The sequence below is a fragment of the Sporobolomyces salmoneus genome (assembly GCF_050403485.1).
Source record: "Sporobolomyces salmoneus JCM6883 DNA, S_salmoneus_JCM6883_v1_ctg48, whole genome shotgun sequence".
Classification (NCBI taxonomy): domain Eukaryota; kingdom Fungi; phylum Basidiomycota; class Microbotryomycetes; order Sporidiobolales; family Sporidiobolaceae; genus Sporobolomyces; species Sporobolomyces salmoneus.
This window is the reverse complement of record NW_027481115.1, coordinates 63,228-75,905: the sequence shown is the minus strand read 5'-3', so window position 1 is coordinate 75,905 and position 12,678 is coordinate 63,228. Positions and strand designations below refer to the sequence as shown.

The window sequence follows — 12,678 nt, the reverse complement described above, 5'->3', positions numbered from 1 at the left end:
TTAGTGAGCTTTCTCGAGTGATTGTTGAGCAACCAATTCGAAGTAAATCCTGAACGACGACGACGAGAAGAGTTAGTTCTGCCCCTAGAACCCATTCTGAAAAGATGCGAGCGAGAATGACTCACCCTCTCTTCCTCAACAATTCCTCATGATTCCCTCTCTCGGCGACTTTCCCATCTGCCAAAACGAAAATCACATCGGCGTTCTGAATCGACGACAACCTATGCGCGATCGCGATCGTCGTTCGGTTCTTCGCTGCTTGGTCCAAAGCAGTTTGAACGACTTTTTCAGATTCGGAATCGAGCGCCGAGGTAGCTTCGTCGAGGAGGAGGATCTTCGGGTCTCGAACGAGAGCTCGGGCGATTGCGATACGTTCTAACGATGGACGAGAGAGAGTCAGTCCCCCCACTCTGATGAGGGAGAAAAGGAAAGATGGCTCACGTTTTTGACCTCCAGATAGTTGAGCTCCTTTTCCACCGACTTGAGTATCGTATCCATCCGGAAGAGACATGACGAAATCGTGAATGTTTGCTTGTTTGCAAGCACGAATAACTTCTTCTTCCGTGACTTGTTCAGCAGGAACATGAGCTCCGAGCGTAATGTTGAATCGAACAGTTCCGGCGTAGAGCGTCGGTTCTTGCGAGACGAGAGAGATCGCACGACGGTAAGATTGAACGTTGAGGGTCGAGATATCGTGTCCATCCACGACGACTCGACCGGTGAGAGGATCGTAAAATCGTTCGATAAGTTGAATCGTCGTCGATTTACCGGATCCCGAAGGACCGACGATCGCTGCGAATTGACCTGGCTTTACTTCGATATCGAGACCTCGAAGAACGCGAACGTGAGGACGAGTAGGGTAACGGAAGTGAATGTTCTCGAATCGGATGTGACCTTGAGATTGAGCGAGGTCGAATTGTTCGCCAGAGGGATCTTCCGCATCGATTTCGGGTCGAGAGTCGACGAGGGTGACGAAAGTAGAAGCAGCTCCTCGGGCTTTCGACATGTCGGGGACGAATGAGAAGACATTTCCAGCTTGGATCGAACCGAAGACGACCCTGTGAAGTATTCATGATTCAGCTTTTCGTTCATGGTCAGTTGAAGCACGAATGCGACTCACGAGATCATCGCGACGAAGAAATCCCTTTGACTGACTTCTCCATCTGCCAATTGCCTTGCACCGTACCTATCGTCATCAACAAAACGAGAATCAGCTCCGGTCGAGGCCAGGAAAGGGAAAAGGCTCCGAAACGAACCAGAAGATCAAGCCAATGACCCAGAACGACAAACTTTGCGACAAGGCGTAAAGAGCAGAAGACCAAATGGCGACCTTGTTCGAGGTCTTCATCGGCGCATCGAGATAGTCGGCGTACATTCTCGAACAATCTTCTTCCCTCGTGAGCGAAGCAACGGTTCGGATCGCACTAGCAGCCTCGCAAGCTATTCAATCGAGTCGGCGAGGTCGTCAGTAACAGCAAGAAGAGCTCGGGGATGAGAGACGACTTACCCATTTGAGCGGATTGAGCGTGAGATTTCTTGTTCTTCTCATCCTTGACGACAACGACCTTGAGACGAATGATACCGGCCGAGAGGGTGAGCGGGAAGCAGGCGATACCGACAGCGGCAACCTTGGGCGAGTAGACGAGACCGATGATAGCTCCAGCGATGAGAGTGACTGAATCAGACGAGAACGAGTCAGTTTCGAGCTCGTTCCTCCGTCAGCTGCACGCGAGATTAGCTGCTCACAGACACTCTGTACGATGGTTCCTTGAGTGACACCCATGAGACCGTTGATCTTCTGAGCGAGGTCAGCGACGAGAGCGGTCAAATGACCGGTCGAGTTCTCATCTCGGTCGAAGTAAGCGATCTACGACGAGCAGTACCGTGTCAGTCTCACATTGAAGAATACTTGAATGACCTGGAAGACTCACATCTTGACGAAGGATGGCCTTGAAAGTGTTCAGTCGCAGTTTCGCAGCGAGACGTTCGGCAGTCGCTCCGAAGAGGTAGTTCTGAACGACGATGCCGACAGTAGCGACGAGCGCAATCTAGTGACACACGAGAGAAGCAGTCAGACTCTGGGGTTCGAAGTCGAGAAGTGAAGGAAGGAGACTGACGATGAAAGCGTAGAGAGCGTATCGGTCTCCTCCAGAGCGAAGATCGGATCGTCCAGCAGCAGTATAAGTAGGAGTAGCGAAGACGCTGAGAGCACCTCCGAAGACTGTCCAAAGAGAGAAAGTCAGCTCGAGGCAAAGAAAGGACAGCAGGGCAGAGGTGTAACTCACCAATACCGAAGACAGGGTAGACACAACCAGAGAGAATAGCGGCGGCGAAAGCGAAGATGTAGGGGACGATAGTAGGACGACCGTTGAGCTTGAAGAGTCGAACGAGGAGGTAAACGAATCCATGCGGTTTCGGTACATTCGCCTCGAGATCTCGTTGACGTTGTTCAGCGGCTTTCTCCGAGGCTTGAGATCGACCAGTTGCAGCACGGTTCAGATTCTCGAATTGAGGTTTCTCGTTTGCGGCCATTCGTTCGATTTCAGCTCGAGAAGCTTCTCCGGGAGCGGGAACTTTTTCCTTTTCGTCGTTGCTCGAGACGGATCCTGATTCGAGAGCTTCTTCTTCCTTTTGTTCGCGAACCTTTTGGGCGTTGACGAGTTTCGAGTAGGGTCCCTCGGGGTTCTTAAGCAAGAGGTTGTGAGCGGTTCCTTCAGAGTTGGTCATCGCCGATTCGAGAATATGTCCAGCCGTGAGAACGATGATCTGGAAAGTCAAGGTGGAGTCAGTCAAGCGTTAGAGGGCGACTGACAAACACTCTACTCACTTGATCAGCATCCTTGATCGTCGAAAGTCGATGAGCGATACAAATCGTCGTCCTTCCTGCCGAAGCGCGATCGAGAGCGTCTTGTACGATCGTCTCGGAAGCCGTGTCGAGAGCCGAAGTAGCCTCGTCGAGGAGGAGAATGGCGGGGTCGGAAATGATAGCACGAGCGATAGCGATACGTTCTGAGGCAATTCGCATCAGCGGTCAGTCATTTGGAGAGCGTCTCCTGTCGACGGGTGAAGTGCACTCACGTTTTTGACCTCCCGAAAGGAGCATTCCTCGCTCTCCAATCTGGGTGTCGTAGCCGTTGGGAAGAGCTTCGATGAATCCGTGAGCGTTCGCTTGAGTCGCAGCATCGATGACTCGTCGACGGCGTTCTTCGGGCGATTCGTTCTCGAAGCGAGAGCCGATGAGTCCATGCTCGATGTTACCAGCGACAGTTGTAGCGAAGAGAGTAGGTTCCTGAGAGAAAAGTCAGAGTGAGTTACGATTCGAAAGCGAAAAGAAGCGGCAGAGCACTAACCTGCGAGACGAGGCCGATCTGATGACGAAGCCAACCAACGTTGAGATCCTTGACTTCGACTCCATCGAGCTTGATGGACCCGGCAACAGGATCGCTGCAGAGTCGAGAAATAGAGTCAGTCATGGCTCGACGAGGCAGCAGTGAGAGGACATACTAGAAGCGCTCAATCTATCGCGGTGCATGATAAGAATTAGGGCAGGATAGACTCAGAAGGGAAAGAGAAGAGAGCCAGACGTACCAATCCGATAATCGTCGATTTTCCTGACCCACTACCTCCTACGAGAGCAGTCATCTTTCCACGAGGGAAGATACCACTGAAGCCATACAGAACTTGAACGGAAGGACGAGCCGGGTAGATAAAGTCGAGATCTTTGAGCTCGATCGTTCCTTCGACTTTTTCCGGCTTGAGACCCGAGTCGGAGGCGGAATCGATGACGGGGACTCGGTCGATAGTCGCGAAGATCTCGGTAGCTGCTCCAGCTCCACTCGCGAAGGATTGGAGGTTCGGGGCGAGCATTGCGAGGGAAAAAGCTCCGATGAGAATCGAGAAGAAAACGTTGACAATTGAACCGGCGTCGGCGCGACCCTGAAGAATTAGCGTCGTACCCCAGCTGAATGCGAGTGCATAACTGGCGTAGATGATGAAGAAGAAGACTCCCAGTCCGAGACCTTGATAGCGGGCGGAGAGTTGACCAACTTTATTCGTTTCTTCGTTCGGTTCGTCGTAGAGCGAGGCGAGTTTGCGTTGAGTGCCGAAAGCGTGCGACGAACGTACGCTAGAGATGACTTCTTCGGCGAGGGTCGCTCCTTTCCCAGTAGCGGCCAGTTGTTTCGTTTTCGCGTTAGTGACGAATTTGTTCATGAATGCTCCGGCGATTCCGATACAAGGAATGATCGTCGAGATGACGAGTGCGAGCCTCCAGTTACGAATGATGGCAATAATGAATCCGGCGAAGAAGGATCCGAGGAAGAAAGCAGACATCGGAACCTGAAAGGCGAAAAGAAGTTTAGCGCAAAGATCTCTAAAGCGGCCACTCTATCGACTCACCTTGTCACTAATAGCTTCTTGAATCAAGTGGGAGTCGGTCTCGATACGAGTCGTCAACTCTCCCGCTCCAATCTTATCGAACCATCCGACCTGTTCCGCGAAGTCGAGTCAGATCAATTCTCGAATGAGAAAGATGCAATCACCCACATTCTGACGAAGTACAGCTCTTAGGTACTTCTCACGAATCCTTCGCGTCGCAACTTCTCCCGTGTAGACCCAGAATCCCATGTAAATGTAAGTTGCGAAGAACGAGCCGATTCCGATGTAGACGAGAATCAAGACTCCATCTCTGACGTTGTCGAAGAGGTTGTTTCGAGCGGCGTTGAGGACGTCGGCGGGGATATTGCTTCCATAGATGAAGGGAAGGGAGGCGAATTGGGTGAAAGCCTGAAACGAAATTGACAAGTCACTCGTCAGCTCGTATTCGGTGCATGGAAGCATACGATTGCGAGCTTACATTTGTGAGGTTACCGAAAGCGATCGTCATTGCTGGCTGAGCGAGTAGATAAGCGGGATACACACCGATGTCAGCACGAAAAGCGGAAACGAGAAAGCGAAAAGTGAAACTTATCTCCCGCGGCGACAGCAAACAACAGTCCGATCACATTCATTGTCATCTCGAGAGGTGTCGTGAATCGATATAGTCCCATATACGAACCTGCCGGAGGTTTCTTGTACATACTAAGCGAAAAATCGGGGGATTTGCGAAAGTGTCAGCGATCAAAGGTCACTCCGCGGCGTCGACGAGGTCGGAAAGCCCCGCTCTCGAATATCGAGCTTCGATTATGCGATTAAAGTGACTCACATTTGTTCAGCGACCGCACGACGATGATCCTCACGCAGAGAGAGCAATTCTGGATTAGACATCGCAATTTCGAACGGTGTCCGTTTGTCTTCCTTCGCTTGCTTCTTGCCCTTCTTCTTCTCTGATTTCTCCTCATGCTTTCCGGTCTTCTCGTTCAAGCTTGAATCTCCCGTGCGAGTCGTGGAAGAGTCGACACGGGAACCGACGGGGGAAGCGGAGGGGAGCTTCGAGTCGGAGGAAGGGACGGGAACTGCTGAAGTTTCATTCGTTGTTGAAGGATGTCCCTGGGTAGTCGTCTCTTCGTGCGCCTGACGATCGGAGTCGAGAGTTTGAGGTGCAGAAGGGGCGAGTTGAGGCATCGGTAACTGAGATCCGAGTTCTGCTACCGTCGAAGCAGCACCTGTCGTGTTGTGCTGTATGTCTGCCATGTTGGCTAGCTTGAAAGTGAAAGAGCGGCGATCGAGTCGAGTTGAGTTCGAAGAGATAGTTACGAATCGAGTCGGCGAGTCGGGATCCTCACTTCGAAAAAAGAACGCCTCTGCGCGCGTGTGGGTACTTTCGGTACCTCGGCGCTTCGGGCCCGAAATACCGACTCGACTCTGCAGCTTTTTTAGAGTGCTTTCTGCTCTTCCATCTGACTCGAATGCTCAGTGCAGGACAAACGAAAGTGCACGGTCAACCCGGAGGGTGATGCACATGATCTTGTCGAAAGTGCTTCTGTCGGAACAACTCTATCGTGCGGTACATAGAGTGTCGGAAGCGGTCTAGCTACCGAGGGAAGCAGCGAAGTTTGAACTTTTCACTCTCGGACCACTTTTCCTTCGCGAGACTGCGAGGGGAGAGAAGCCGACAATCACCTAGGCAGGTCGGCAATAAGACAAAGACAGCTATATCCAGCTTGAGGCTGAGGAAAAGTTAGGCAGTAAGCTGCGACATCGACACAAAAGCGCTTTGAGTGGCACTCGAGGGAAAACTCTGACGACCCACTGCAGAGTGCTGTATTCCGGGCTCGCTAATGATGTCGACGAGAAGTACATGCTACGAACGTAGCACTATGAAGCGAAGCGACCGTGAGCCGAGATAAGTCAGGACGACTCAGTTGCGGACTCTGAGCTCAAGGCGGCTGTTCCGAGGGTTCCTTCCGCAGAGTCTCGCCGGGTTTCCTCTGCAGTTCGACTGAGCACGCCTCGTGTCCAGACATGCGTTCCGCTAGACGAGCGTCCGGGACTCGAGTTGCGAAGACCGGAAATAGGAGCAAGCTCTTCTCGAGAAAGTCGAACCCAGAATCGCGTGAGATGGACGACGTCTACAGATTCGTAGTATCGACGAGTCTCGCACGCGCGCAAGCAAGACGAGCAAGTCTCAGACACCTGCAACACACCGGGAGAACGAGCGAGAAATTTTGACCGAAAAACGGAGTAGTAATACTATGATTGAACCAGCTAGCTACGAGCAAGCGAAGGAATAGAAAGAGTGAACAGAGTCTGTCTGTATTCTTGTGTATATGAAAGGCGTGAGAGAGAATAAAGAAGCAGTAAAGCAAGGGTTGCGAGAAAAGGAGACACAGGAAAAAGTAAGAGTGTTCGAAAAGCGAAGGTGGGAGACAAAAGAAAGTTGTTGTTTGTGAACGAAGGTATCAAAGGAAGAGAGGAAAGGTTGCGGGTTGTAAGTGAGGGAGAGGAAGGACTGAGAGAGCAAGCGAAAGGAAGAGAGAACATCTAGTTTTCTTCTAATCAGTTTTCTCGGTAGATTCCTTCTCCTTCTCGGCCTGCGAGTTGTCGTTGTTGTTGTCGTTAGCGTCGTTGTTCGTGTTGTTCGTAGACGATCGAGGAGAGGTCGAATCGGTCGAAGTCGAGGGGTCCATCGCGGGAGCGGAATGATCAGACATCCCAGTCTTCGAACGAACAGTCTCAAAGACCCTGTGAGCAATCCAAAGACCCGTCAGTAACTCAGCGACGAGTACAGACTTGTAGAACTACTCACTTGATGAGTTTTCTCCTCGCACCGAGAGCTGAAACTCCTCGTTTCTCCAAATCTTCATCCGTCATCTTGACCATCTCCTTCCACCCGATCCCTTCGAAGTTCGGCGTGTACTTGTGCAACCTCAAACTCCTCAACCACGACGGAGTATCACCAAGGAGGGAGAAATCGAGAGGTTCATCCGGGTTCGATCCCGATCCAGACGGGAGTTGGGACGCGGTCGAAGAGTTCCCAGATCGGTGAGAAGTCATCGCGAACGAAGTTGGAGAACGATCGTGAGGTCGTGGAGAACGTCGAGGGGAAGGTAATCCCATTCCTCCCATTCCCATTCCGAGTCCAAAGTTGTTTTGGTTTCCTCCTCCTCCGTGACCGTGACCGTGACCGTTTCCTCCTCCTCCGAGACGAGGACTGATTTGAGATTGTTGTTGACTCATCATTTGACTAGCGAGAGCCGCCATGTTCGGACTCAAATTCGCTCCAGTTCCCATCATTCCGAGCCCACCCAATCCCATTCCAACTCCCAATCCTCCATTTCCATTCGGAGACAATCCAGCGAGAGTCTGCAATTGTTGTTGTTGCTGCATCATCTGTTGTTGGAGAGCGATCAACGAAGCGAGTTGTTGTTGAGCTGCTTGTTGAGCCGAAGGAGAACCGAGTCCAGAAGGAAGGGTCAAATTCGTTCCCAATCCGATATTCGCGAATTGATCAGCCGAGTTCCCTCCCAAGTTGAACGAAGTCAAGTTATTCGGAGATTGATGACCCGAGTATTGCTGGCTGTTCGAGGCGTATTGGTTGTTGTTCGAGGAGGAGGAAGCGGATTGAGCGAGTTGAGGAGCGTTTTGTAACCTCCAATTCTGTTGAGCTTGCATCGCGGTTTGTTGTAATCCGGGAGAGTTGAGTGCTCCACTCGATCCGACTCGAGAAGAACCTCCAGAAGATGGTTGCTGTTGTTGGGAAGAAGTCGAACCGTTCAATCCAGGAGAAGGTAACGAGCCTAAACCGAGCGACAAAGCCGATTGTTGCATATTCTTCAATTGTTGAACCGCCTGTAGTTGATCTTGAACTCGTTTCTGTGCCGTCGTAGCCGAAGAATGGAACGAAGAAGTCGAAGACGAGTTGTTGTTGTTTTCTTTACTCGATTCCCCTTCGTACATTCCGCTCAACGCGCCTCCCGAAACTCTCGCCGACCTCCTGAATTTCCTCACGTCGTCGAGTACGATCCCTCCATTCTGACTCTGTTGTTGCCAGTTCCCGAGTCGTTGTCCGAGTGAATCGAGGTTCGGGTTCGGTGAAGTTCCTCCGTAATTTCCGGGTTCCATCGTTTCTCCGTTCTTTCCGAACATTGGGACGAGAGGAGTGTTGACCATCGAGGCCCAGTTGCCACCGACGAGAGGAGAGAGTTGGTTTTCGACGGCAGAGAAGGAAGAATCGAGTGCTGGAGAACGAAGGAAAGATTGAGAATTCGAGGCGTTCAAAGTCGATTGAGCTGGATCGTCAGTCGAGAGACGTCAGTATGATGAACACGTCTGAGAGTCAAGCGAGTCGACTCACATTCACCGGTACTTCCAGTACTTTTCGGTCTCGGACTCGGACTCCTTTCCCTAACCGTTTCTTCCTTACTCCAAAGCGGGCTTTTCAACCCCTCTCCCGTTCCTCCTACTCCCAATCCCATTCCTCCACCATTCGCCGAGTTACCCAATACCAGATTCGCAGGTGCCGAAGTCCTCGAACTCGCCTTGAGTTTCGCTCGTTGAGCTGCCAAAGTCGCACCGGGAGCTGAAGAGGAATCGTCGGGGTTCGGAGAGAGATAGGCTTCGTTCGCGACTGTGTTGGGGTTGGTGTTTGGGCCGAGGGAGGAGCGGGCGAATTGTCGGATCATTGGGGAAGAAGGAGATTTCGAACCGGCGAGAGTTGACAATTTTTGTTCCATTTGCGCTTCAAGGGAGACTACATCGAGCGAGAGTCAGCCGAGGTCGAAGAGGTGAGAAAGAGACTATGTGAGAGCTCACGTTGATTGGGATTCGCGGGACTCAACAAAGCGGCTTGAGTCGGATCCGATCTCGCCATTTGCTGCAACACGGTAATGAAGAACCTCATTTGCATCTGGGTCGCACTCTGTAAGAGCGAGTACAGGGCCGCGGTTCGTTCCGCCTCGGAGAGAACTCTGAACCATTGTTCGATCGCGGAAAGTTCTTCTTTGAAATTCGTGTCGAGTGAAGCGGCGGCCATTTCTTCGAGAGTAGCTTCGTAGTGTTGGAGGTCTTCGAACCATCGATCGATAGCTGCATCGCAAGGACGGGGTTTGTGTCAGTGAAACGGAGATACGAATGAGAACTTTATGGAGTTAACTCACCTTCAGCTGTGGGAAGGCAATGAGCGCAGAAGACAAGTTCAGCTTAATCGTCTGTAGTGCATAGATCGACCGACTCACTCTCAGCGGAATGGAACACTCCCTGACTCTGATTCATCGCACTTTGACCCTGTCCACCTCCTCCCGCTCCGAACCCTCCCAATCCCGCTCCACCCGTCGAAGCTCTCCCCGGTGAGATGCCTCTCAATCCATTCGAAGGGTTGTTCAATGCATTCGCCGCATTACTCGACGTCGTCGTCGCGTTGTTGGTAGAATTCGAAGGACCCCATCTCGTATTCTCCAAAGGAACTCCCATTGAAGCACGGAACTTCGACGGCTGATGTTGATCGTTGTTGAAACGGGTAGAAGGGGCGGGAGGAGGTGGTGGTTGAGGGGAAGAGGAACCGGCTTGGGAGAATGGACGTGGAGAAGGAGTTGGAAGGGAAACGTTTGGAGTTGGAGTCGTAGAGTGGCGCGTACTAGTCGTAGTGGATGCCATTCTTCGTAAACTATTCTCGTCTCGAGACCGTAGTTGGAGTGAGCGAGGGAGGTCGGAAAGTGTCAAACTGAAGATCGGTCTAAAGGGGGAGTTTCGTAGAGGTTGTTAGGCCACTCAGTAGCTCGTTGTGAAGAAGATACAGTCGAGTTGAGTCTAGTCGTGACGGGGTGAGAGAGAGAGAGCGAGACCTGCTGCCGAGAAAGAGAGAAAGAAGAAAGGGGGGCGAAACCGAACGCGTCGATTTCGACTTCGCACCGAAGGAATTCACTTTCTGACTGATCTCTCTCTCTCGTCCTTGTGTGCGTGCGCGTTGTGTACTAGTCTGAGACAAAACAACACGAACGAACGAAGAAAACGTGCGAGCGAGACGTTGCATAATCAAAACAACAAGAAAGACGAAAACCGAGAAAATGAATACCCTAAGCTACAGTGTCTGCCGTGGTTCCCAGCTCTTGTTCCCTCAACCAAATATCGGCAGCTCGTTCATCCAGTGACCGTCTCCATTCCTCCTCTTGATACCGCTCGAGGTAATCCGCCTCGTTCTCCGCTAAGAACCCTGCTTCTTCCTCGAACCCATCACCGTAGATCTCCTCCTCGTCCTCCAACTCGAGCACTGTCTCGACCCAGCCAGATGCTACTTCATTGACTCGGGTCCCGTTCCAACCTCCTCGAGAGATCCCGAACCTCCGTTTCAGAGTTTCCAATTCTTCCTTCCGTTCCTCCTTCTTCGCGAACCACTCGGACGATACGATCCACTCGAGCTCCTCCTTTGCCTCTTCCGAAACTCTGTGTCGAGCCTCCTCATCGTTCAAGACGTTCAGAGCTTCCGCCTCTCGAATCACGTCCCCCAATTCTGGTAACTCCAAAAAGATCCTCCTCGCATCTTTGACCGTCTCAATGTATTCCCGATACTTCGTGTGAGAGTCGACGAGTTCTATCGTTGGAGCGCTGTCGAGATCGTTGTCGCGTTCGTCGGTTGAAGGTGCGGGAGGAGGAGGCGAAGGTGGAAAGTATTTCGCTCGTAATCGAGCATCCTCAAAAACAGCTTCGATGGACCCGTGTTCCCGGATAAGTCCCAGTGCTTTACTCGGTCCCAATCTGTACGAACCGCGATGCCAACGAAGGTAGTACGAACGTCAGCCTGGAATGAGCCGGAAACCGTCCCCCATCTTGCGAAGGCGCAAAAACGTACAATGGTAATCTCTCAGTAAAATCCGTCCCACACAACAAACACCAATCCGTGAACTCCCTCCTCTCCAACCCCAAACCCCTCCTTACTTCCTCCGGATCCGTCACGCTCATTTCATACCCTTTCTTCGTTTTCTTCTCGAACCCATTTCCCTCACTTGTTGTTATTCGTCGAAGGAGTGGAGCGGAATAGACGAGAACGTCGGTATCTTCTGAAACGATGTGGGTTATGCCGGTTAAAGAGCGGGAATGATAGAGGAGTGAACAGATGGATTCGGCTTCGAAGGGGTTCGAGGACGAGGGAGTCAAGACTGGGTACCCCATCGCTGCGATCAGGTCCTGACGAGGCGAGGTCGATTGTGTCAGTGACAGGAAGGGGGTACGAGGGGAGGGCCAGAACTGACTTTGACATCGGAGAAAACGTGAGAAGGAACTGAAACGGAGCGAGACAAGTGTGATTTCGATAATTGAGACGATTTTGAGATGAGCGTGTTGAGATCGTACTCGACGAGAGGATCTGATGGTGGAACTTCTTCTGGTAGATCGGGAGGTGGAGGAAGAGCTGAAGTGGGTTCGATTTCTGCGACGAGATGACTTGACTTTGAGGGATGTTCCGAGGCAGATTGCACAAGGGGAGAGGGTGTGGCTGTCGGAGGTTGGGTGGTAGATAGGGGAGTAGGAGGCGATACGAGAGGGATACGAGAAGAGGGGGTTTCGGTTTCAGTCTCAGTGAATGTTGGTTCATCGGGTAGAGCGATAGGCGGTTCGATCGATTCCTTCTTCCTTACCACAGGTAGTTGAGACGCCGTTTTGGGTTGATCCGTGTTAGTTGCGATAGGCTCGGGAAGCGATGTCCGTCTCAGGATCGAGTCGTAGAATTCTCCTTCACCCTTCGTGATCAATTCCTGATTCTTCGAGTATACCGGGTTCCCTCGATCCTTCTCGTACTCGTCGTATAGCTCCCACAGTGATCTCTCCCGATTCGGTGACTCCTCTGCTTCGGCCGTTTGAGCTTCGAGCGCTTCGTCCCGTTCTCCCAAATTCATTCTATCCGTTTCCCTGTCCCAGATCTCCTTCAAGCTCTTTAGTCTCCCCATCCTGATCATCTCCGCTTCCCCTCTCAACCTCTGCAGTTCCCTCGCCTCTTTCCTCCTCCTTCTCTCTTTCTCCTTCTCGACTTTCCTCCCTTCTCCATCGAACACAACAACCGCCTCGATCCCCCTCTTCTCCAATTCCCTCAAAAAGCTATACCAGCCCTTGACGTGTCTATTCGGAGGTGGAGATCCATCGAGAGAGGTCACAGGGGAGAAATGGAATTTCGTCGTCAAGAGGTTTCCATCGATCGCGAATTTTGAAGGAGGTAGTTGCGAGAGGGAATCGATTGGCTTGATAGAGTTCGGTACAAGCTTGCGGAGAGTCGGGAAGAGATCTCGAACGCCCATAAGAGGGTAATCGAGA

The 12,678-nt window shown here is 51.8% G+C and overlaps 3 protein-coding genes across 3 annotated transcripts; all 3 read right to left on the bottom strand.

Moving 5' to 3' along the window:
• Positions 1-5,631, bottom strand: JCM6883_001955 (uncharacterized protein; the record flags this gene model as incomplete). The annotated part of the gene is made up of 20 exons (XM_076633973.1): positions 1-49; positions 126-375; positions 442-1,058; positions 1,121-1,186; positions 1,257-1,440; positions 1,508-1,675; positions 1,747-1,867; positions 1,932-2,048; positions 2,118-2,221; positions 2,286-2,766; positions 2,828-3,009; positions 3,079-3,289; positions 3,351-3,444; positions 3,505-3,518; positions 3,589-4,338; positions 4,399-4,488; positions 4,546-4,785; positions 4,856-4,891; positions 4,983-5,079; positions 5,204-5,631. The coding sequence occupies 20 exons, from the start codon at positions 5,629-5,631 to the stop codon at positions 1-3; spliced, it is 4,299 nt and encodes a 1,432-aa protein (XP_076486052.1).
• Positions 5,632-6,932: 1,301 nt separating this feature from the next.
• On the bottom strand, positions 6,933-10,032 carry VTS1 (Vts1p; the record flags this gene model as incomplete). The annotated part of the gene is made up of 6 exons (XM_076633972.1): positions 6,933-7,122; positions 7,187-8,669; positions 8,735-9,130; positions 9,193-9,465; positions 9,537-9,542; positions 9,615-10,032. 6 exons carry the CDS (start codon positions 10,030-10,032, stop codon positions 6,933-6,935), a joined length of 2,766 nt encoding a protein of 921 aa, XP_076486051.1.
• Positions 10,033-10,451: 419 nt separating this feature from the next.
• JCM6883_001953 (uncharacterized protein) lies at positions 10,452-12,662 on the bottom strand (the record flags this gene model as incomplete). Its single annotated transcript, XM_076633971.1, has 3 exons — positions 10,452-11,130; positions 11,225-11,559; positions 11,625-12,662. 3 exons carry the CDS (start codon positions 12,660-12,662, stop codon positions 10,452-10,454), a joined length of 2,052 nt encoding a protein of 683 aa, XP_076486050.1.
• Positions 12,663-12,678: the final 16 nt, after the last annotated feature.